Here is a 26233-nt window from a genome sequence, read left to right on the forward strand (position 1 = left end):
TTTAAGAACCTGCAACAATCTGTGGCAATTTGAGCCTGTATGACCCTGACATGACCTTGATAATTTTTGTCCACCATTAGGGGTAGTTCTAACCTGACATTACTACCACTAGTATACCAAATGGTATATTTTGATACTAGTCTCATATTCTAACCCAGTCTGCCAGTCTGCCCCAGTCTGCCAGTCTGCTCCAGTCTGCCAGTCTGCATAATGTAAGAACCGTGTGCACAACAATACTCTTTATTTTGTATGTGCTATTTTCTGGGCAATGCCCCTTTTATACCAGCTTGTATCCACTGAAACCAGAGAGCCAGGTCTGATACACTGGGTAAGCTGAAAGAACAGCAACAACAAAAAAATGGCAAACACAAGACATAGTAGTCCTGTCTTCAGCAATTTACTGAATTTATAATTATCAGAAAGAAGGCCTACATGTACTACTGTACAAGTAGAATAAATTTGTGTTCTTTATTTTTTTTTAGCTTCACATAAACAGTGACAGATAGCAACTCTCAGTAGAAATGGGCTATATGAGACATTACAAGAAACTTTAATAAAATAATTTTTGTAGAACCTAGAATGTAATACCATTCAAAGTTCATGACATATGGCATCATCCATGTTTACTCCATGTCTTGAATAATTTAGTTGTTATGGAGTGAAATATCCCAGCAGACCCTTGGATCATTTGGTTGCTATGGAGCATGCTTCCCAAGAGATCCTTGAAATTGGTTGTGAACATGAATTTGAGAATAGAGACCTTGAAATCAAAAATGCCAGGGACCACCAAGTTTGCTATTAATAGGCATGTCCACTAAAAATTGAAGTACTTTTAAATTGATTCAGACCTAACTTATTGGATGGGAATTGATGAAAGAAACATTTTGGCGTTTAAATAATCTTAATCGGACGTTTCATTCCAGAGATATGGCCTTTTGAGTGTCACGGTTTTATATAGGGCTGCTAGAACATGTTAAAAAGTTAAAGTCCAAAAAGGAATACTAACAGAAAGTGCAACTTTAAGGTACCTTTTCTTAATGTATTTATTAACTATCTTATCTGGAACATTATATTTGCTTATAACAACATGAAAATAAGATCATCCTTAAAATTTAATCGATTTTGTTGACATACAACAAAAACTATAAGACCTCAAAACCCATGGTTTGTTTGTTGAAACCTCAAGCATGATCATAGATGGCCGCCATGGAAAATATCTCCATAGAGGAGATGAACAATAAGTGCATTATTTCAAATGAAAAGCAGTAGTCTTAAACATTGTTCAATCTTTTAAGGTCAGCACATTTTATCTTCAAAAATTATTATATTTCATCATGGCATAAGTTTGGTAACATTAATCACTACCAATTTTGAGAAATTTGCTCCAACTCAAAGGTTATCTTTACTACATTGAGCAATAGGCCTACACTGTGTGCATGGAAGCCATGATGGTCCCCGGTTTTTATACTCCCTATGAAATGGACATGGTAGTGAGAAGTGCACGGGAAGTGCATGATTTGAGATGGGCCGTGGTAGGCTTAAACATTCTTAAATTTCTTAACATCCTACACATTTTGTCTTCATAAATAGTTAAATTTTATGAGTATGTAAGTTTGCTTGTCTGATTCACTCCAAATTCGGAGATAATTGCGTTTGAACACCTGATGCACGGAATGGTGTCACTTCAACCTGTTGTAGTTCTCATCTCATTAAATTTTTCATTAAAAAAGTTGATCTCTTCATGCAAGAAGGTCCTCTCTATTTACTGACCAAACAGGAAAAAGTTTGGTGAATGTTTTCTGGTGGAATCAGGAATTTCTTGAAACACCCTGATATAGGCCTACATTTGGATCAAAACAAGTATGTACGCCATTTAACATGCCTGGGATTTCTTGTATCGATCAGTTTCTCCATAGACAATACGTGTGTGAGTGCACGCACACAGTAAATGAAAAATCGTTCTAGTGGAAACTGTATTGAGAGTGGGCATCCCTACTATTAAGTTCACCCTGGATGACTTGTATTAGCTGCAACAAAACTGATATGAGGTTGCTTAATGATCATGATAGTTTTTTTGTGGATTTCATCTTTTGACCAAGGTTTGGAGCATAAATTTTAGGGTAGGGTGCAACTGCATAGGCTAATGTAGCCCCTAATTTTCAAAAATGTTAGCATTGAACTTCTATCTACCCCTAAAGTGGCTGAATGTAGGGCCATATTAAATAGAAGATTAATGCCTTCTGGGCAACTAAAGCAATATTCTGTTCAAAGGATTCATATATTTTTGTTTTGTTTGGCATACACATAGGCACATTCCAACATCCTGCATACATGTAAGTATGCATATAATAGCAAAGTACAGAATGAACTTTGTTCATCCACATCTTTTTGTATTGGGCTGTATAAAATTAATTGTTTGGTTCCCCTCCCCTCCAACCTAAATTTCTGGGATTGAGAGTTTTTTTGTTTGTTTTTTAGGTTTTTCACAAAAAATCCTCCAACAAGAACAAATTTCTGGGATTGAGAGGTTTTTCAAAAAATGTGAGACTTTGTCCACATATCCGATTTTGATGTTCCTACTATCGGCCGATATCCGATCTGATCCGATACTAAAATAATAATTAAAAAATTGAAAAAAAGAAGTTTTAGACCCTAAACAGCTAGGCCTACTTGTTTTCAAGGTTGGAAAGGTGAGAAACAAAAAAAAAAAAAAAAAAGAAAAAGTTAATTCGAAAGTTAATGTCCAGTTTAATATGCCATGTCGTAAAAAAAAGTATTTTTTGTCAACGCTGGGTGAAGTTTTTTAATTATTTTTTATCTGATCCGATATCTTGCCGATGACACACATATCAGTACCGATCCGATAAGCGAACTAGCAAATGTACCATAGATAAGCACAAATAATGAGTCTCTCCTATTGAACGAACAGAACATTATTGGATTGTTGACTGACTGTGTAGGCATATAGTCTATAGCCTAATTGTCTATGTATTTCTAGACTTTGTGGCTAATTTGGTCTAAGTTGTTTTTAATAGCATTGCTAAGATCCAGCAGCAAAACATTGTATTGATTATTGACGCACCTGACCTTTTCAAGTGCAATAATTATTATCTCCCCAGGGAATGTTCTCTGTTAATTACGTGTGCATGCCTGCGTACTTGGTTAGGTAGACATTATTAAAGCGCTAAATTTGGTTGATTCAATTTGATTTGACATATTTTACAAATTATACTGATCAATTACGCTCTAATTCAAATTCCGGTTTAATTATTTACTGTAGTATGAAGGCCTAAATGCAATGCATGCCTGATGTATACATGGTATTGCCTAATGTTCAAATATTAGTTCAATGATAAACTTGAAAACCTACATTCAGGGGGGGGGTGGGTAAATCAACAAATTTTGCGCAAAATTGCCGCAAAAAACTGAAATTTATGTAATTTGGAAGGTTTGCCTCAAAACTGGTGGTGCAAGAAAAATATTTGGGGTGGGGTGGGGGCAAATGCACCTGATCTGTGTTTAATATTTGGACCTGGCTCTTTAAAAAAATTCTTTGTCACTCTCTTTGGGGTGCTTATTTAAAAGATGAAATTAAAGTGAAAATTGGGAATTTATGGCCTAAATAATATAAAGACAGCATTATAACTGAAGTTAACATAAGTAAAGCTGGAAGGTTTAGATGATAATTTCATTGAGACAATTGACAGAATTCAGTTGTACAGGTGCCTAGGACAGGTGCTTATTAGGGATGGGGCTAATTAGGTAAATATGGTAATTAGTTTTGCAGAAGATGAGTCCAAATTGAATCTCGTCTTGATCACATCACATTGAGTACAATGGGATTTATATCTTATATTTATGTATTCATATCAAAACTTGTTCGACCTGTGTATCACTTAACCTACAAAACTCTAAATCCACTTATTTTATTTTAAATCCACTTATTTTATTTTCATTCAGCTTATAATCCTATTACTGATAGATAGATAGAGATGCTTCTATCACAGTGGCCAAATTACGGACGTATAGTTTGTTCGGCTTATGATTGGCGAACAAAATGAGACTCGTAACATTGTGTATTGATATAAAATAGGGTACACACAGTTGGGCGTAGCATTTATGCTAGTTTTGTTTTACATAATGTGTGACTGGCGCACGCTTATATGAATTTACATGATGATAATGACAATGATAATGACATAAAAACAAATAATTTTTGCAAATTAAAAAGCCAAACAAACTGTAGTGCATGCAGAGATTTGAATGAAGTCCTTTGAGAGATGAAAAGGAAGGAAAATGATAAAAATCCCTATAAAAGGAGTTGTCCAGCAACATATAATTATGTAGATTAACTTCATTGTGTATGACGTGTGGGACTTGTAGAAATTTAAAAGAAAAAATCAAGAGATAAAAGTGTATTTTAGGTAGAGAGTTGGTAAAGACTGGAGAGGAAAATAAATTGGAGGAAAGGTGAGAAATTTGTAATACTTTGTGGACCAAGGCTTCTGTTCTACATAGGCCTAAATATCTGTCCTAGACCCTTTTCCTGGTACATTTGCAAGTGATGTATGGAATTTTTGAACACAAATGACCAACTCATCACATGATCATGACCTCAACCGCTGGTATGCATGTTTTCTCTTTTTAAACTCCATATTTTATGATATTCTTACAAAAATATAAATATCTTTTTGGGAATATAGTGAGTAGAAAATTCTTATTAAGATTGCTTTTTACAATAACTTGAAACCATAATATACCCCACAATATTTTTCATAGGACCCTTTCAGTTTCACTGTATTTTTGGTATGAACAATAAAATAGTATATATGGATAAGTAACCGATAAAATAAATTAATGTATTGCACCACCTGTAACTAAATGATTTGTTGTATCTGTCAGAATCATAGACAGGTATGTTGTGAAATGTAATAATTATACAGCCAGAGTATCTGCAGCAGGTGGCAAAAAATGATTTGAAATCATTTGCTATTAACCCTAATGGGACCAGGGCTTTCTGGTTCTGGGAAACGAAAGGTGGAAGTTTTAAAGGAAGAAAATGAACAAAAAAGTTGTTTGTTTCCCTCAGGATTCGAATCCTAGATCTCTTGGGTGCCGGGCCACCTTCAGTGCGTATACATCGTTTATGACGTACATTTTTTTGTAGACTGATCGCGTCTTCACATCACGTGGGATGGAGGCATGCACAGTGGCTTTGCTTTGTAAGTTTTTGTCAGATTTATTTAGTGTTAGGGTTAATTAAATTAAGCGCTATTTTAAAATATTACCACTAATAGCATAGTTAAAAACACAATAATACATACAAAATTATAAGAAGTAATACAGTATCACTTACAACAATAAGTATTTTAAAAAAAGCAACATGATAAGTTATGTACCTTACATGACTAAACTACATGATGTACATGTATAACATTAAAACCCAGAAACATTAAATATAATAAACAATGATGCATGGAGCAAAACATTACTGAGATAGGAAAAAAGGTGTGTCATTTACCAATTCTTAAAAACACATTGACTGAAAGGTGTGATATGGAGAGGGAGCAGGCCCGGTGTTGTCACTTCCTATTCAAAGGCGTAACGCATGATCGTTCCCAAAGTCAAAAATACCCCCCTATTTTATGCTGGTTTCAAGAACATTTTCAGCATTTGTTACCCCTATTTTACACAAAAACGGGTACAAATTAGCCTTAAAAATTACCCCTATTTTTTGCATTTCAAGTACACTTTTACAGAAGCACCCCTTTTTTTAACATTTCTAGAACACATACCAAAGAACACAGCGGCCAAACTGGGAAGTGAGTTCCTGAATATTACTTTGAATGCACAAAAGTTTCACAAAAGTGAAATCCGGGAGTAAATTGAGCAAGAAATGGTATAATGATTTCAACATCAGGATTCACAAAATATACCATACCCTATTTTTTAATTTCGAGTACACCGTCGTGCCAAAAACAACCCTATTTTTTAAATATCGCGAACATTTTATGTTCGCGAACGTAGTTTAAACATAACCCCTTTTTTCTCGAAATTGGGAACGATCATGCGTACACATAGTCAATGTTAAGTGATAACACCGGGGGAGCAGGTTCCAAAGGCATGGGTCAGCAACATTGAAGGTGTGGTCACCTAGTGACCGTCAAGATGTGAAACTTGGAAGAAGAAAATCATTACCAGAATTTTCTCTGCTTGATTTGTAGAGAATGAGGAACTCAGACAGCATAGTATCTCTATGGAATATAACCATAGTTGAAGTAAATCCATTTTTCAATGGGATGAAACCTATAAAATAGGTCAGAAAATGACAGGAAATGAAAAAATGTCATTTGATCTCACTTGGCAAATGACTCATTTTTGCTTCAGCGTCAAAAATTTTGAGGCACATGTAATATAGCTAAAAGTAAAAGGGCAATAGTGTAATGACAGAGTTTGAGAGGAAACTTGCAAACAAAAAACCATCTTCCATTGCTTTGCTTTCTTGTAAGATGCACTAAAGCGATCCTAATGTGTCACATCTGAAACATGGCCCTTTTACTTAATTTGATGAAGATAAAATCAATGTGGAACTGAGGGGTGGAAACTTAATGCATCAACAGTGAATGTCTTTCTTTCTTTGGATATTAGTATTAACAAGATAGAGATGATCTTGTGCATTTTTCTCTTTGTGTCATGGCCCAAGATCTGACCATCCAAGATCAAAACCAAGACCACCCTCCAAGGACGAGACCACCCTTTCCAACACCAAAATCCAAGATCAAATTTGAGACCAAAGCAATACCAAGGCTCAGTGTTTACTCTCTCTGGAAATTGGGTGCGCCAAATGAAACATTTTCTTCCCAAATTCGCCCAATTTTGGCTCAGTAAGTCCCCAAATTGACTAATTGTAATACAGCATTACAAATTTGTGTGCCCAAAAAAAATTTTCACTGGGCCAAAATTGAGACATATACGGCCTCTGAGTAAACACTGCCAAGGCTAGGCCTCGAATTTGAGTGATTGGCAGAAAACAAATGAAAAGAACAATAATAATATGAATAAAAAATATAATACATTCATAATATACTTTTGGCCAATTAGCTGCTCTCTTTCATTAGACCTCAAGGTTCATGCTTAACAATAACAAGCTTTTATCTGGAGATACATTCAACCAAAATGTACGGACATGGTACTAGAGCTTTAATTGACAGACAAATGTACCATTAAGTCAAGTGTTTTTTGTACATCTCATTTCATATCTCTTTGTCAGCCTTGTCTGTGTGTAATTAGAGAGGCGTCATTAAAAGCTCGTTGATTACACCATTAGTAGAAGGATATCCCTTTTCTTTTGCTGCAGCGCATTCACTCCTGTTTTCAGATAATGACTAATGCATTTCTGGAATTAAAAAAGCATGAAACGCATTTTGAAGCGTTGGAGTGGTCTGTCAGTGTTATTATGAATGAGAAATAAATTTGTTTTCTAGTAAAATAAGCAAATGTACTGTAGCATGCATATCAGAGCAGTATTAAATAATTTTATTGACTCATGCAAGGTCTTGTTTCATCTAGTAATCTTAATTTCAAGAAAATTGCTCCCCAAAAGTAGATCAAGTCAATCTTGATATCATAGATGGACCATTACTATCACCATAGATCAGTACCCATCAGATTCATCATCACCTGCATCCTCACTATCATTACATGTATAGTCATCATAAACAAGGAAACTGATCTAGAATATTGAGGAAAATCAAGGTGTCTCCGATGACAAGAAATCATCAATTTTGAGTGAAATTTGAACCCAATATGTGTTGTCATGTAATCAAGATGGAAATCAATCAAAATGATGATGACATGATTGCCTGCCTGCCAGGATGCATGTCACTAAAAATGTGTGCAATCAACGCCTGGGTAAAATGGTAAAGCTACTCTTTTTTTCTAGGCAATTTCATGATGTGAATTTAAGGAAAAGCTTCTCTTATCAAAATTAAATTGCTTCAAGTATGTGGGGAGTGAATGAAGATAGTTTGAAGACTGTTTGACACCAAGGTTTGACACTCTAAATATAAATGAAAAAAGTGAGAAGAAGAATATAGGACAATTTTTTAACACAGTCTGTGGCCAATGTAAACTAATTTCTGAACAGTTTGCTTTGAGTTTCAGGATTATTTTGCCAAATTCAAAATCAGTTAAACTAGAAGATTTAAAATCTCATAGTGTAAAAGAGACAGTGGTTTTTAAATGCAAATTATCTCAAATATGAAAAGTGATCTTTGATCATTTTACACTTTGGTAAGACTCCTCAAGTTGAGTGACTATCACTTTGCAAGTGATACTCCTTATGCCTATTTCACCAACACTAGAAACACTATGCTCAATTGCTCATGAATGTATCTCATATCATTTTAGATGATGTTTGAAGTAGATTCATTTGTGCTTGCCTCAAAATCACTTTCATGAGTTATTGCATATAGACCAGGTTTGTAGTCAATTTTACTGGCAGATCATCTACACATGTATGTTGTTCTGAGAATGGCAAGTAAATTACACTTTAATGCAGTTGTCCATTCTAGCATTTATTTGGCTGTCCATCTGCCAGGTTCAATGTTCCAGTTCTAGTTGTGTGTTTCATTGCTAGTCTGTCAGGATTAGTCTGGCAATGGCTTAACTACACACTGCTGTCAGATCGGATTTGTCAAATATCCAACAAATCAGTGCAAAGTGGCAGCATCGTCATGGTGATAATAATTGCTATGCCTCAAGTAACAGTTTGCCATTTCCTGAACCAATATATCAGCTGCCTTATTTTGTTCCTTTGGTTATGATGAGAAACAATGCATCAGTTGCCTGACTTGTTGTACTGTCTAACCTCTCTTATCCGGATCTACGGATTTGTGTGTTATCCGGATGTGTGATCTTCATAGCGAAAACATGTGTTTTTTTAAATGATTTGACACCGTAATTTCATGCTCTGGCAATGCATCAGAAAGACATCTATTTAGGGAACAAACCAAAAGATCGATGACGTCCTATAAACGAAACTAGTTTCGTTTAGGGGGGAGGGGGTAAAAATACTCGATTACGTTTGTACCAAAACATCGGTCTGAAGAATGTGTCAATATAATTATTATGTCAAAATTTTCAACATTTCATTATTACGTTTCTGGCAGGGAGGGAGGGGGTCGGCTGAGAAACGAAACTAGTTACGTTTATAGGACGTCATCGATCTTTTGGTTTGTTCCCTTAGTTTACAGCATTCAAATGCCATCTTTCATTGTTTAAAATTACAATGGAATATGGTAACAATGTTATTTTGTACTAAGTATTCTTTTGTTGTTCCAGTTTGAGCACTTTAGATAATTCACATATCAAAATGTTTCATTTATCCGGCCAATTCTTGGTCCCATGTGGCCTGAAAAAAGAGGTTGGATTTATATGAAGCTGTAGGCCTATATCCTAATATTATTTAATTGTTCCGAGGAAAGACACTTATTTGGAGTAAATTATTACCATGTGATGTTTAATTGTGTAAGCATGGTAAGAGGACCATCATTCCTGGTAGGCTAATGAAGATATTCGTTCAACTGAGAATCTGAGATAATAGTAAACCCTGGCAGTTGGGGACAGTTCTGTGACCCACAGCAGGATGTAGAAAGCACCAGTGTTACATTGTTATCATAGTGCTATCAGATATATACTGGTATTTATTGTATTTCTGTTGAACTTGAAGTTGTCATAAGTTTTAACAAGCAGTATAATATTATACTTAACTTACTGAAATGCAGCAAATAATCACTTTTACTTTTTAACCATTTGATGAACAAACTGAAAAAAAATCAGATGATGATTCACTGATAACTGGCACCAGTACAACTGATCCTGCTCACCTTAAATTTGATTCATACATATCAGATTTGATTTATTGGTTTATAGGAGTGACTTCTTGCTTAGACCTGTTACATTGCCTGACAGTGCTCTCACTTCAGGCCTCATAATCAATTTCATGTTCAATGAATATTAATTATATGGTTTTTAATCTAGACTAGACATGATTTCATCAATATAAATTGACTTTTGTATAATGTATCTGGTGCTTACGGTATTACTAGTAGTAGCACAATCATATTTATGATGATGGGTTAGTCATATCCGTGCTGACGACTTTTCCACTTCATAGTGTGGTGAGGTTGCTGAGATTAATTAACTCGGGTAAGCAGATGTCTTGGTTTAACGACTTTTTGCATCAACAGCACAAATTATTCAATTCATAGCAGACTTTTTGGCATTGAATTTGGTATAAATTTTTGATGTGGTTGGATGAGTAATAGTGTAGATGAAATGAAATTAATTATGCATTGTATTTAACCTACAGGGTTAACATCTTGTCAGGAAGCTTATGGAAGCTTATGTTTTGAATAGCTGGTTATTTTATCATTACTATTTATTTAACTTTAGGCCTATTGATTTTTTTTCATTGTTTAGAAGTTATTATGAGGCAGAATATTGACTGTAAAATCATTAAAGCATATGGCAAATTGGCAATTTTATTCTAGCCATACAAAGGTCATGTATACAGATGTAAGAAGCATAAAAATAGAGAAAAAACTGTTTGATTGGCTTAAGGATCCAAAAAGCTCAGAGTCAGCCAATCAATTTTTTTAAAATATATTATAGTTAATACTGTCATAATAAAAAATAATAAAAACAATGTGGATATGCCACACAAAAAATCACAATATTAAACTGCAAAAAATAGGCCTACAGATATCAGATTTGGATTTTCAAAATCAATGCTATTAAATAAAAAATATCAATAAAAATATCTTATTCCAAATTTAAAAAACAATATAATGAAGTCGAGGTCAATTTTTTCTTTTTCTGAAAACGTAACAAAAAAGGTTTTTGTCAGCAGGGTTACGCCAATCAAACAATTTTTTACGCTTGATGTCTGATGATGATATTGATAATTAATGATATTTAAATTAAATGGTAAAAAAAATAGTTGCAAAACTGTGGTCTTGATTCAAGTCAAAGAAAATTGCAATAAAATGGTAGCATTTTGTAATTTATTTAATCTACAAAGGTCGTACTTTGTGTAAAATTCTGTAATACAGAAACTCTAGTTCACCCTCTCGACTAAAAAAAAAAAAAAAAATATCCCTCCATAGGCAGTTCTGCTATATATTCAGCTAATACTCTATGATTTGCCCATTCAATTTTCCATGGCAATGCCCTCAAACAATGCCACAGCACAGTTGTTCACATAGGTTTCTGTATACAACAAAGCCAACTCGGATTTCACAGCCCTGGGGGTGTGATAATTACGCAGGTCACCTTCATGATCAAAGGAGCAAATGGCAGCAGGGATGCGAGAGGTTTTGAAATAGAAATTCCATCTTAAAAGATATCATATTTTGATAATGTGTGTTATATTTGTATCAATATCAATTTTGTGGTTTTATTTTATGTTAGACCAGGCTTGTGAATCGATCAGCTTGTCATATCAAGCTGTTCTGTGTAATCGGTGAAATTCAATGCGACCTGTGTCTGCTTGTCTATGGTAAAATGATAGTTTTCATGCTATATGCATTCTGTTTGCATGGCTTTATAAACAGAGCAAGGTGCCAATATTGAACCATATGTAAATATTGTGTGTTATTACTCCGTGTTCTACTTACATAAAAGTAGAAATAATTATACCTAGCTAGAGTATGAGACTGAAATAAGAGAATATATATAAATTTGAAAGGAAAATACTGCATCCTTATGGATGATAGAGAGGAGTATATAATGTAATGAGTGAAAAAACAAAGTCTCAGGGAAACTGACTGCGTAGTTTTATGTGAGAGAAACTGTATGCTATTTAAGGGGGACATCAGTGGCACTGAACAGAATCATCAAACAAACATCCTTCTTGATATTACTCTTTTAGATTATAGTCATTTGAGCTATAGATTAAGGTTAATTATAACTTACATGTATGTTGCTATTAAGTATGCAGTTGAAATGTATTTCCAGGAATAGAAAGGTTGCAAAGTGGTAACATTCCTTAATGGGCTATTCCAAAAAATAGGTGCACACCCCCTATAGAGGAGTAAATTTTCAATCGAAGAAATGTCCGGATTTCCAAGTCTGCTTTCTGAAAACGACTGGAATTCCAGTTTCCAATGTTACTGGAAAAAGCTTGGAAATCCAATCAAATGAAGGAAAAATCACGGAAATGTTACAAATGAGCTCTCAAATTGAGGATTTCTGATTTTGAACTATTGTTCTGCCGGATTTTTTTGCCTTTGGGCACTTTTAAAGTCTGGATTTCCAACAGTCACGACTGGACAAAAAGTCCGGATATCCGAACTCCTCTATAGGGGGTGTGCATCTATTTTCTGGAATAGCCCAATACGAGCATTCAACTTTGATTCTGGGATCAGATGATTCCTAAGTGGATTTTCTGTAAAACCAGGAAACTCTACTTTCCTGGTAAAACACATTTTGTGTAACTCCTCCACCGAATGATAACATAAATTGTATCAATTTGATTATTATAACTTATAAATATGCTTATTTCAAACTATAGCTAATAACCCATTGTGTAAGTGATAATGGCTACCCTCAGCATTGGCTGCTCGTAGTTGTATCTTGAAAATCTGAATTTTGAGCAAAGGTCTGATTTAGCAACCAGTACTAGTAATTGCCCCTTTAAAGTATCATGAAACCCTGGTTTACCATCTCCGAGCTGTTGTCAACATCAAGTTTCACCAGCCCTGAAAGCCTTGAGTTTATGCTTCATGGTAACTGGACTTTTGTCAGTCACTGGAACCTGCTGGCCATTTAGTGGAATCGAATCTGCTTTCTCTGTATTTCACCTCTCTTTTTACAAATCGACGGCTTTGACTTATGGACATCTATCATAGTTCAACTACATGTATGATTCATTTTGTACTTTGTTTTCAACACAACAGAAATTCCTGATAACTCTGGGCAGAGAAGATGAGAAAATCTTCTCTGCTCTGGGGTACACATTTCTTTAAAATGTTCTTGATTATCTTTTCTGTAGTAAATAAAACATATTTTTGTTTTGTTTTATTCTACTTGCAGGTTTGCCAGCAGAGCTATTCTATGTACGTGAGGATGAAGTTAGAGAGGCAGCATTAGAATTCAATATGCCAGTCAGAGCAGAAATCAAACAATTGTACTTCTTTTGGTATACAGATAGTCAAGTAAGTCACATTGTCTTTTCTATTGTTTGTCTCAATATGTGACGTGTCATGTCAAAAGGAGACACTTTTGGGCAGATTCGTAAATGGAGAAATAGCCAAAAATCTGCCCGGTGTGAGTTTTTCACAATTTGAGTTTGTTGCAAATTTATGATATTGATAATGTTTAAAATATTGTCTGATAGTTTCAGACCGGAATATAACTGGCATCTTGTATTTTTTGAGACATTTTTCAAGGTAATTCCTACTCTCAACATTGTCAATAATATTTTTAAAGGCCGATATCTCAATTTTCAATTTTATAATACCATAACTTACGAACTCAATATCTTCGCTTAGGAATGTCCGATTTCATTGGGGTAAACGGCGTTGTGGAGCAAAATATCTCTGTATTTAAGATATGCAAAAACCTCAAAATTGATAACCTGCCCAAAAGTGTCTCCTTTTGACATGACACGTCACATATTTGTTTGGTAAGTTTCTGTCAATTCAGACAGGGGCATGTTTTAACAATGCTGATGCTCAAATAACTTGTAGCATATTACTAGCAAAAGCAGAAGAAGGAACACAATCAAGGCATATATGGAGTTATTACATTTTATCCACTAAATGTAGATATTTTCACTATTTGAATAAGAAATATCACATTTGCTATATGTCATGCCTTGAAGTGAAATCTAATATTTAGCAAATTTGTAATGTGATGCAAAATTGAGAGGAAGGTAATTTTGTGATGATTTTCCCCCTTGCAGGTATATTACTCTATGTCTTTAAAATCAGAAAATCAGTACTTATTACGGCATCCTACAGTCAACATAACCTATGATGGAGAAGTACCCAAAGTAGAGACAGGTGAGTCCATGATACACTCGTAAACAGGATGGTGGTATTAAAGTTAATTTTTTGTCTTCCATGGTGGAGGTACGTGCGATCACGTAGAAGTGGCGAGGACACGAGGTCTCCTCCCCTTATACACGGCGACGACAAATGGGTAAACCATCTTGTTGTCAAGACTGCTGATCAGCCAATCAGCGTGTTTTGCCTGTGTGTTTCACTCGCGATACGCACAGCTCCGACCACGGAAGAAATCAAAAAAACATTAATCAAAATCCCCAGTATAACAGCCTAGAAAACTTTGCTGACATAGTAAGATCAATGATATTTCAATCCCTGGTGTAATCCAATTTGTAATATTTATATGCACTGTATACACAACAATATTTCTGTTCAACTAGATATAAATTTTTATAAACGAGAAATCATATTGAAAAACAGAAATATGAGCTTACAGTGCTGTACATGTAGACTGACAGAAGTGATAGCTTTTTGTACACTTTTTAACAAATGATAAAAAAACACTTTAAAGTGAAGTAGTTTGCTTGTGTTTGTATTAACCTAGATTGTCCTTTATCCAAGTATTTATACTGGCCAGCATTCAGTGAGTAAACACTACAAAATCTCTCTAGATGTTGATCTGAATATAGAAACCTATTCCCACCACACATTGGGAAAAACTTTTAATGTCACATGAATAGTTTCCTGTTGTTGTGTAGTAGTGGTGCCAAACATTTGGTGGTACATTACTGGAAGTACTTCATTCACTTGATGATTGAGCAAATGTTGAAAGTATACCATTAGTTTAAGTGCTAGCTTGATGTAACATGTAGCACTGATTAAGGTTTTTCTTTTAAAAGCAGATTACATAAGGTGCAATAGATTTTAGCACGTCAAGATTTTAAGAAGGTTTATAAATGACAGATTGTGAATACCATCCACGAGTATAAGGAACTTTGGTTTATTTGATTCATGTTCTGATCAATTATAAGGCTGCACAATCATTATGTGAATGTGCCCTGTGAGACTGGTAAAATGTCCAAATGACATGACATGCAAAATATTGCTTGCTTGTCTGTTGTCAATGAAAATTTCTTTTCCCCATCTGGACATCTGGACCCCTGCACATACTAATATGAGGGATTTTATATTCCAAACCTTAAAAAGGTCTAAAGCTGTTGCAAGCATACTGCGTATATATTTGTTCAAATAATTTAAATACATTTTTATTGTGTAATATGTGAAACAATACTCCCTATCTGCCTTGCCATAGCAAAATGTCCTGTCCTCATCCCATCTATCAGCACACATAACACACAGCCAGCTAACTAGGGGTGATGTTGAGATTACACCATGATTTGAGATATACACATGTATATTTAGAATCATTGATATCATCACATTAAGTTTGAAGAGATACTTCAATGAACAGACATCTAGTGTCTGTTCAAATAGAGGACTTGTACTGAGATAGGGGATGAACTGATTCACTTCAAAATACTGCTAAAGTACAAATTTATTAGTGCAAAATGAGTAAATAGAAATATGACAAGGTAAAAGCATAGTAATGGACTATTCCAGTTGAAAGCCACATACCCCTATGGAAGACATGACCTGAATCTCCCACACAGGGGGTGTATATACCATTCAGGTTACCCCATTTAAAATTTACTCTCCCTGTGTAGGATATTAAGGTCTTCCATAGAGGTGTATGGATTTCAACTGGAATAGCCTGATGTTGTTGCTATGGAATGTGTAGCTACATCCATTCTCATAAGAGAGAAACATAATCCGTATCATTTCCATGTGTGATATGCAAACCATGTTGATGATATCCTATATCAGGTTTCTAATAGCCTCTTACATTATGCGTAATCATGGCAAGGATTTGTTATCAATTTGGAATGCATCAAGAACAGAAACTGGCATGGTTGGCATCTTCCCTGGTACCATCATGCAAGTCTGTAGTCTGTGATGTCATAATCTATGCATACATGAATAGTCTAATGAGCTAATTTACATAATCTTTTAAATCTGTAGTATTCGCGGTCAGCTTAGATTGTACTGGCAATGGGGCTGGTGAAGTTGGAGTCCTCATGCAAGTTAACTTGACACTTCACTCCGCTGTTAATTTGACCGTCTTAAATTTCAAAAGGAGGAAACATTGTCTAAGGGGTAAGTGTGATTGCTTTTTGATTTATTGTTGTAGCCAGTGTATATCAAGCTGACAGGAGTCATCAGCAAAAAGGCTTTGATCTCAAGCTCACAACACCAATATTGCTCACTATTAAATGTAAAAAAATGGTGCCATCTTGATCTCAAGCTCATCAATGTTGCTCACTATTAAAATGGTTGCTGTCTTGAGTTCATATCATTGAGTGATATTGGTGATATAATGTGGTACCCATTAAATAAGCCCTTTTTGCAATTTCAGATCAAAGTGCGTTGTGGGTAATATCTAATAAGACTTTTGAGAGATAAACATTGAGGACTCACCATAGTAGTTCAATGAGGGTGAACGTTGCACTTGTGTTTTGCATATTTTTTGGTGTTGATGTCTTCTGAACACTTGCATAAGTTAAGGTATTGATGAGCTAGCTAGAAACTGCTAGTGTGAAACCAGGAAAGTAAAATCATGAGGGAATCTCTTTCAGGCGTGGTTAATCACACGCATCGTCAATGCAGGAGATTGGGTTGGTTATCTCTCAAACAGACCCGGATATTGATGCACAGCCTGAGATTTCTGAAAATGCAAAAATGGCTTATATTTTAGGTGTGTTTAGACGGTAGCCTACATTTGAATGTTACTTACAAGCGAGCCAGCAATTAAATTATGCTACAAGCGAGTGTGTGTCCACACGGGACTTACTTGTAAGCCAACTCACTTGTAAGAGTGACCTTCACTGGTAAATTATGCCATGATTATGCACAATCAGAATAGGATTGGGTCATCAAGGTCATGCTTACAAGCGAGCTAACATGCAAGTCTTGTTCACACTGGCCTTACATTTGAATGTTACTCGCTACATGTAAGATATCTTACATGTAAAATCGTCATTTGTAACTTGCATGTAGCTACATGCGAGTGCGTTTAGACGGGCACTACATACAAGTTTACATTTGAATGTAGTTACAAGCGACTTTACAAGCGACCGTCTGAACAAGCCTAATGTTAAAATATGTCAAGACACTGTTGGGACACAGACATGTACAAAATGGGTGTTGTATGCAGTATATCAATTCCACATCTCAAAAGAGAAGAAAATTTTCAACATTGTAGTGAATGTACTTTTGCAGGAAAAAGTACCCTGTGAACTGTATATGATTTGAGAAGGTCCCATTTTCAGAAAAAGGATAAATGTGTACAACATTCATGGAAGAAGTAACATAAACTTTAATAATGTCTGATAGAATATGGAGGAAGGGACAACAATTTTAAGCTTTTTGCATGTTTCCAACTATTACATCATTTTGCTGTAGAAAGTTCACTTTCTTCCAATCATCTTATTTCTATCATTGCAGATAAAAGTCGAGTTGAAGGAACATATCGACCAGACCTAGAATCAATCATACCCCCACCAGATAAAATAGCTAATGCCTCTGTTGCATACAGTAAGTTTAATAATTGAGTTATGTGGATGATTACATGGGTGAGTGAGTGGTTGGTTGGGTGAGTGGTTGAGCAAGTGAGTGAGTGAGTAGGCGAGCTAGTGAGCGGGTGTGCGTCATGTGTGTGTGAGTGAGCAAAGGACTGACTGAATTGAATACAAGGGGACTATATATACATATTATTTGTTCAAACTCATATACATCAAGCTAAAAGTGCATCACATCCTGCTTGATCAAGCAGGAGACTCAAAGTTTCATCCAATATGTAGAAAAGTTGAAATCAAGGTCAAATTGAAAGAAAACAGTCAGGGGGAAATTAAGTCAAGTCAATATGCCTTGTACAGTCTTTTAGTGGTCCCTAAACAATACAGGCATTATTGACATGATTTTCAGAGCATCACCACATAAGTAATTCATTCACCATACTTGTTATCATCGGAGCACCTCCGTCCTCTGGGGATATGCGGCATAGAGATTCATCAGCAAGCATTACTCCATGGTTAATCAAACAGCTTGCTGTGGGCCGATGACAAGTCTCGTAAGTGATTAGGGTCATGGAATTAATTTGCACGCATACGACGCGCGATTTGACGACAACATGGTGAACTCTTTGAGATAGCAGGGCTCGTTTAACATGAATGATGCTGATATTGGGATATGTTCTGTCAATTTTCAGAACATACAACTAGTGGTTTCAGAATATTATTTTCAAACATGAAAATTATCCGAGCCATGCCTCTTAGAGTGCTTGATTGGATTAAGTGAAGTAAGTCTTCGTAATACTAATTCCAAGAATGTCAAGGAAAGTTTACAGTTTATATTTGTTATCAAAATTTTGTAATGAAGTGTTAGCGGCATGTTGAGAAATTGCTGTAAGTGGAGGGCTAATGCTGTTTTTGTTATTTAATCCTATTCCATTAATGCTTTTAGGGAGTACCGCAATGTGTCTGGTCACATTACCCAGTCGGCATATGTGATGAAGCAAACAAGGCTTTGTTTTAACACATTAAAGGGGTTAGCAGGGATTATCTGTACAAAATATGTTGTCTAGATGCATCACCAAATACCTAGCAATATAAATTTGATCAAAGTGTCTTGTGTCTTCATAAAACATTGCAAGTATATTGCTATCTTCAGTATCCAAAACTATCCTCAGTGTCTGCAAACATGGGAAATAATTTGCTCTAAGTGTAAATTGCTATCCTCAGTGTCGACTACTAGCGTACAATCATTAGCCAGGATTTCCCAAATCCAGCCTCGCTTGCACAATCAAAGTATGGAACTTCAATTTCTGTCTTCATCAGATAGCTTTCAGGTTTGCCCATTTGTCCATTTCATTAGCGCATTCTATGCTTTTCCAAAAATGCACACAATCTGATATCTTATAAATTTTAGGGGACAACACCCCCCCTCCCCCGCTGTTGTGAAGAAAATAATGAATACTTGACATCTATGATGTTGTTGTTCATTCAGATTTAATATCAGCTGTCAGGACATTTTGCTTCTAAATAAAGGGTACATAACACAAAATAGCTTTCCATAGACTTTACGTGCAAAATAGGGGTTGCGTTTTAGGCCATAAGTCGAGTTACCACTTACTTTAAAATATATATTTGATATCATCTTAATCAGAACAAAATTCTGCATAACATATTCCGTCTACTTTTTGAGAAAATTAGCGTCAAATAAAAAGGCCAGATTTTCCCGTGTTTACATTCGACTGCTAACCGCGTTTTGACCTCGTGTGTTCATGCGCCCATAATCGTAAACATCACTCAAATTTTCGCATTTTCTTTTCAAATTTGCAGAGATCACATTCACAAAATCTAGTAAAACACAATTTTAACACTAAAATTGTTAATATTGTACCGATTTTCTTCAATTTTTATGCAAAGTTGGGACTATAGGCGTGATAAACTTTTACCGGAAACCGCTTCACAGGCGGATTTAGTGGTATGAACCCTAAACAATAAGAATCATGGTGGTTTTATCTTCTGTTCTTTCAGCAGAAAATAGTGACATTGGAGCAGTGACATCCACCAGTATGTTCTACATAGCAGTTGGCATTGTGTGTGGGATCATTCTCATGCTAGTTATGCTGGTGGCATTTGTGCATGTAAAGTCAATGAGGGCTTCTGATCAGGACCAAAGGTATGACAAATCTTATACATCGTTGCTGGGCAGGAAACCTCCCATGTAAATTTTCACTGTTAACTCATTTGGAAAAACAAGGAACAGTATAAATTGTCAAATTTGAAGGTATTGTCACTTTGCAGGAGACACAAAAACTGCCTAAATGCTTAAAAATATTGTTTCTTATTAGTTAATTGATGCCCCCTGCAAAAGGAAAATACCTTCAAAGTTGACATTTTGTGCTGGTCCCTGTTTTGCCAAATGAGTAACAGTGAAAATATACAGAGGAGGGAATCCTGCCCAGCGACAACAAACACCATGATATTGGAGAAAACAAGATTGATTGTTCTATACCTTCAGCATATTTGATTGTATATTCTCTTAATTTGTAAACATTTCTAGTCTTGAAATAATTCTTACTGTGATCATGATCTACTATTGAATCTGTTTAAACCAGTGCATCTTATGAAAGAGAACATTCAAAAAAGATGAAAACTAAAGCATTCCCTAAGATAAATAGGAAAATTAGAAAGTGCTCTACATTGAAGAAGATTATCCAGACAGATTTAATGTTAGTATTCTTATCTTGTATCCAGTAATGGACCACAGGTTACTACCATACCATCAGGGCACAATGCTGCTGGTTATACCAAGCCTACACTCATCATTAGTAATGGAGGCCCAAATGGAAAAGGTAACTTCACATACCCATCTCTCAATTTAGTTATAATGTGGCACTTACAAGTTAATTGTTTACTGATGAACATGAACATATATTAGCTGCAGGTTTTTTTTTTACTTTTTACTTGTGTTTGTTTATATATTCCTTTGTTGTATGTTTTGAATGTAAGAATGCAGAGGTGAACAAAAGCCACATCAGAACAAATTAAGCACCAATGAGTCAATACTATAGACATTCACTTGTTTCACTGCAGCTAAAAAAAAAAAAAGAAGAGGCCTAAGATTATGACCCAGTCATGGTGTATCCTTATGTGTCTAATATATAATATCCAGTCATTCTAGACCTCTATACAGTAGACCCAGATATATTGTTGTACTGTTAGGTGATGTACTAATATTTCGCATATATTTCTGTTCTGCTTAAATTTTCCAGCTTATACCAGTTTATATCATGAACATCAAAAACCAGAACCAGTAGATTATCATATTAAACTTGCTGATATTATCATAGAAGAAAACAGACTAAGCTTAGGGGATGTACTACTAGAAGGTGAGAAAGTAGTTAGCATTTTATATGACAAGAATTTTGGTGAATTATTCAATATTTTTAGACCAGATGGTTATTTTTTGCATGAAAGTGGTTATTTTATAACATTCAAGTACTTAGTTGGGTTTTTCATTTCTGGCTTTTAAAGCCAACTCAGTAGTAGAAAGTTCAGAGTCAACTTTACATAAAACCAGTTTAGAATCCATAAGTTCAATTATAAATTGTTAGCCTTGTTTCATTTGATAATAATTCCTTTTGTTTCAGGTACGTTTGGCAGAGTATACCGTGGGAAATTAATAATGTCTAACTCAAGTACAGAGGAATACCAAGATGGTACTGATGCAGAAGTCTTTATTAAAGCAGTCACTGGTAAGTACTTCTAAGCTGAAGTATAAACAACCTAGTCATTATGTGTAACAAGAACTACTAGTGATGTTTGAGGAGGTAAACAAACAATTGATATACATGTGTGTGTTTTTCTACCAAAAGATAGCATGCCAATTTCTTGGTAACAGTGGAAGATCTAGAATAGAAAATAACTGTGTGAATTGGTGGATGTTATAATCCAAGTGCGGATAGGTTTGGGCCAGGTTCAGCTGCAACCGGTCTAGTTGATGCGATCTGATGTGTTAATTTGCCAGTTGCAGCAAAATTACAGTGTTTTGAATTCTATATGAATCCAAAATTTTTTTTTAAATTTATATAGATACCAGAATAACACCTTTGACAAATTCAGGATCAGTAATTTGAATTAAAAAAAAATTCAAAGCAGCAAGCAGAAAATGGAAGAATACATGAATTTGGTGGACCTCGAGAGTAATCAATGTTGGAATGAAAAAATTCTTAATGTTCAGAAAAACAATGTTTACTAAAATTATTTAGTTGCCCTTATCAAGTTTAATGCTAATATTAAATACTATTTAAAATTAAGCAAGTGACAAGTCGCTAATATTGATTTTGAGATATTGGCAAAGAATTTTTTCGAATTCTTTTGTTTCATATTATTTTCAGCGATTGATAAGTTAACATAACTTAGCAAAGAAAAGTCATATCAACTTGGGGATTTCAGTGTCTGAAAGCTCTAAAAGGTTTAGCTCAAAGAAATCCAGTACTGGTTAGCATAATCATTCTCAACAAATTTGAACAAAAAGTTGACTTGTACAAAAGAAGGTTTAGCTAATCAGCTTGGATTAGAATTTTCTGGAATGAAGTTTAACAGAATCAAATAAAATCAATTCATGAAAATTAATCCATTTCATATATACCAAGGTGGACATAAGTCAAATTTTTAAAGAATAGGTGAATATAAAGTTCAGAACTTTTCTTTTCTGATAAGGGTGTGGATTTAATTAATCCTTTTACAAGTGGTGTATCTGCTGAAACTGAAATACTTGTGCCTTTGACACATCTTAGCACATGCATGATTAATGCGATTATCAAGTAGCTAATGTGTGTTTTTCTTGTATTCATCTTACTTATCATCAGATCAAGCATCAGAGGAACAAAAGAACCTGTTACTACGAGAGAGCTGTATGCTACGGGGCCTTAGTCACAAGAATATCTTATCCATTATGAATGTCTGCTTAGAGGGCAAACCCATTGTCATATTTCCTTACATGAATCTAGGCAATCTCAAGCAGTTCTTAAGAAATGGTAGAATAGGGCCTGGAGACACACATCAAGTAAGTTGATTTAGTATGCAGGGTGTGGGTGAGTGAGTGTATGGGTGTTTGTTTGTTGTATATATATAAGGGTGCATTCAAAGTGGAAGTATTGATGTCTTGTAATTAACTTGTGTATGTTATATGACTTTGTATGTAATGCGTCAAGGTGAGTCCAAACATACATATTAAGGATCAGTTGTTCTAAATCTGTAAATGCAAGAATTGGTTTGAGGAAAAATTGTAAATATGGCGGAATATGGTATTAACAGTTTCTTGTTTGTGTATTTTTCATTGTCCATCTCCTAGGGCTTAAGTCATAATGTAGATAATCTGTAAAATGCACTACTTTTCTTGGTAGGGACAAGAATCTGTAACATGCTAAATTGCTAATCTTATGTTACATGATGTGAAGTACAATAATAAAAAAAAAAAAATTCAAAGCAAAAAAAATGAAGGAACAAGTGAGTGAGTGAGTACTTTGCTTTACTTTACTTTGGATCTTTGCATAATAGCTTTTGATATTCTTGGATGATATTTTCAAATTGCAGCTTAATCTACTTAGTCAAATTTGCCCCACAGTGCAAACATCTTTCATACACCTGTTGCCTTGATACTGTAATGGGCTATTCCAGTTGAAATCCATTCACCCCATATGGAAGATGTGATCTTAACCTCCAACACAGGGGTGTAGATTTCAAATGGAGTCACTCATTCAGGACTTCATTTGAAATTCACACTCCCTGTGTGGAAGATTAAGGTTGTGTCTTCCATGGGGGGTGTATAGATTTTAACTGGAATAGCCATTTGCTGATTAAATTTTGTGCTTGTAGTCAGTGATGCCAACGCCGCGCCTTAGGCGCACAATTGGGCTACTTGGCGATCACTTGCCGCTACTCAAAAAAGCATGCCGCTACTCAAAAAAGCATGCCGCTACTTGTCTAAAATTGGGCTACTTTTGCCAGTCTCAGGCCGCGGCAGTAATTTGATGTACTTTCCTTTCAATTTAGCCGATTTATAAAGGTTTTGAGTCTTTGAAGCTCTAAATTGAATTTACAATGGGTTTTGTGACCATTTATTGATCGGTCAGTAACTTCCCAGTAAGTACCGGATGTTTAAAAGTCAAGTGTTTTTCCGCCCAATTGGGTGTTTTTCGTTCTATATTCGGGTAAATCCACCCAAATATCCGGTATTGGGCGCTTTTTGGAAGCTTAAAAAATTGGGCTACTTGAGAATCCTTACCGCGGCCTGGCGAGTCAATGCGCCGCGCCTTGACGCTGACAAGTTTTGGCAACACTGCTTGTAGTCATTAATATCACAGTCAGAACTAGATGAACTAAACAGGCAGATTTGCACTCATCTACTTCAGGTTTTTTCATGTTAATTTTTTGATTTGATCATGAAATTTCTAGCAAAGGATAATTTTAAAATTTGAAGACCAAAATGTGCAATTGTACATGTGTGTTGAAGGTAATGAGAACATGTTAACATGTAGCCAGGAGGTGCCCTACTTATTTCAAACTTAGTATGAGACCAAATTGAATTTGAATGTTGTGAATTTGCATAAAAACTCAATCACAATTAGGTTACGCTGGCAAGAATGTATTTTGTAAATTAAATGTGCTGCAGGTGTCCTTGTAGGCGTATTGTTATTGTTTACAGATTTGCCTTCAGATGGTTCTCCGGGACACTGTTCTGTTTCAATAGATACCTTCAACAGTGCAGATGTGAAGCAACTTAAAGTTAGCACTTAAAGGGGCATTTCGTGATCCACAGCCTCATCCCCCACATTTCCCAAAAAAGTTGAGATTTTACACCACTGGATACCTCTGGCTACATAATGTTTATGTACCAAATATTTCTTTGCAGATTAATTTGTTTAGCAAAAATATCGCCAAATTTGAATTTCGTTCTGGTGCACCAGAACGAAATTAAACACATTGTGATTGTCTATGGAGCAGTGTAATACACATAATCATGCATAACTCGCAAACGCAAAATCGGAATCAACTGAATGTTTGGAAATAAGCTTTTTTCGTGGATATCTACTGAAAAATGTCATAAAAAGAGGATGCTAGGATCACGAAATACTCCTTTAAACGATGGATTAAAAAAGTGAAATGGGATATTATATGCCGCAATCTGTTGCCTCTCCAGTGTTTGTGTATGTAATTATATGATGATTAGGATGCCAACTGCAATATTCATACTACTCATATTGGATTTCCCTTGTAATGCTCATTTTTTTGCTCAAATTGCACCTGTTTGTTTGTTTTCTTACAGTCAATATCAACTCGAGACCTAGTACAGCTTTCAATACAAATAACCCATGGTATGATGTACCTGGGGAAGAGAAAAATAGTACATAGAGATTTAGCAGCTAGAAATTGTGTGTAAGTATCTTTTATATACTGTCCATATGTGACACGATCTGGTCCATGGGGGCCAAAGGCGGCAAATTTGAAACTGAGATAAAGGTAAAAATATGGAGCAAAAAAACAATAAAATACATAAGAAAATAGACATCAAAAAACTCCATAACTTTTTAATCAAGTATGCCGGACCTTTGGTGTTTTCAGTAAATGATAGCCTATTGTAAGTATAATGTAATAATTACAGTAACTCAATTTTCAAAAATGCCTCCTTTGGCCCCCATGGACCAGATCGTGTCACATATGTACAACTCTGGCAATGTGCTTCTTTTTCTTGTTTTACACATTCTCTCCATGTATCTTGCTCTCTTATCCTTTCTCCTCCCTCTCTTTTTCTCATTCTTTATCTTGTTTCATCTTCTCTCCCCTCATATCTTCTCTCTCACTGGCTCTGTAATTTCTTTATCTCATTCCAGGTGGTGGCGCATTGCATTCTCTAAATTCAGTAAATTTTCATCGTCAACCGTGTAATTGAATGGGATTATTTTGAAATTTTAAAACGCTTGAAATATCACAAACAAATAGGCCTATGTTGATAAATAATATAAATACAAGCTAAAACCGTTGGGGTTCGATAATGAACCCCACAAACTAAACCCACTATATTGGAAAAAGCCATACGGCCGGGCGGTTTCACAAGTTGCCGGCGCGATCATGTCATCCGCCGCCTGTCTCATTCTCACTCCCCCTCACTCTCTCTATCTCTTTCTCCCATCTGTCTCGCCCCCTCCAGCTCTCTTTCTCTTCTGCCCTCTCACTCTCTCTCTCTCTCTCTCTCCCTCTGTATTAATCTTTCCCTTCCACACATCCTATCTTGGTTTTACTCATCTCTCCCATCCACTCACTCTTCCTCTTTTTTACCTCTATAATTCCTCAAATTGGGCATATTTAGATTAAAATTTCAGAGACTTGACAGGCCCAGCACATTCCTTTAGAAATAATTTTAAAAAAAGCTTTTCATAATAGGCTTAAAGTAACTTGAAAGTCACTAACCTGCGCCCCTCTTTGCCAATGTGAGAATCTCACGTCTTTGTAATCCCCTGCTCTTAACGCCTCGAATAGAAATAAGAGTCGCTGAAATTTGTTATGAAACATGATCCCCCCAAAGTGCATTTGACTTAA

At 35.4% G+C, this 26233-nt stretch overlaps 1 protein-coding gene across 1 annotated transcript in view; it reads left to right on the top strand.

Annotated features, from left to right (window-relative positions):
• Window positions 1-26233, top strand: part of LOC140155010 (tyrosine-protein kinase RYK-like) — a 73361-nt gene that overhangs the window by 42844 nt on the left and 4284 nt on the right. The window contains exons 2-11 of the mRNA XM_072177680.1: window positions 13096-13217; window positions 13967-14066; window positions 16089-16223; window positions 17571-17660; window positions 19664-19808; window positions 20387-20484; window positions 20905-21021; window positions 21283-21387; window positions 22504-22700; window positions 24963-25072. Of these exons, the coding sequence (XP_072033781.1) occupies window positions 13096-13217; window positions 13967-14066; window positions 16089-16223; window positions 17571-17660; window positions 19664-19808; window positions 20387-20484; window positions 20905-21021; window positions 21283-21387; window positions 22504-22700; window positions 24963-25072 (1219 nt within the window). The remainder of the gene's footprint in view (window positions 1-13095; window positions 13218-13966; window positions 14067-16088; window positions 16224-17570; window positions 17661-19663; window positions 19809-20386; window positions 20485-20904; window positions 21022-21282; window positions 21388-22503; window positions 22701-24962; window positions 25073-26233) is intronic.

This window comes from Amphiura filiformis, chromosome 6 (assembly GCF_039555335.1).
Source record: "Amphiura filiformis chromosome 6, Afil_fr2py, whole genome shotgun sequence".
NCBI classification, from domain to species: domain Eukaryota; kingdom Metazoa; phylum Echinodermata; class Ophiuroidea; order Amphilepidida; family Amphiuridae; genus Amphiura; species Amphiura filiformis.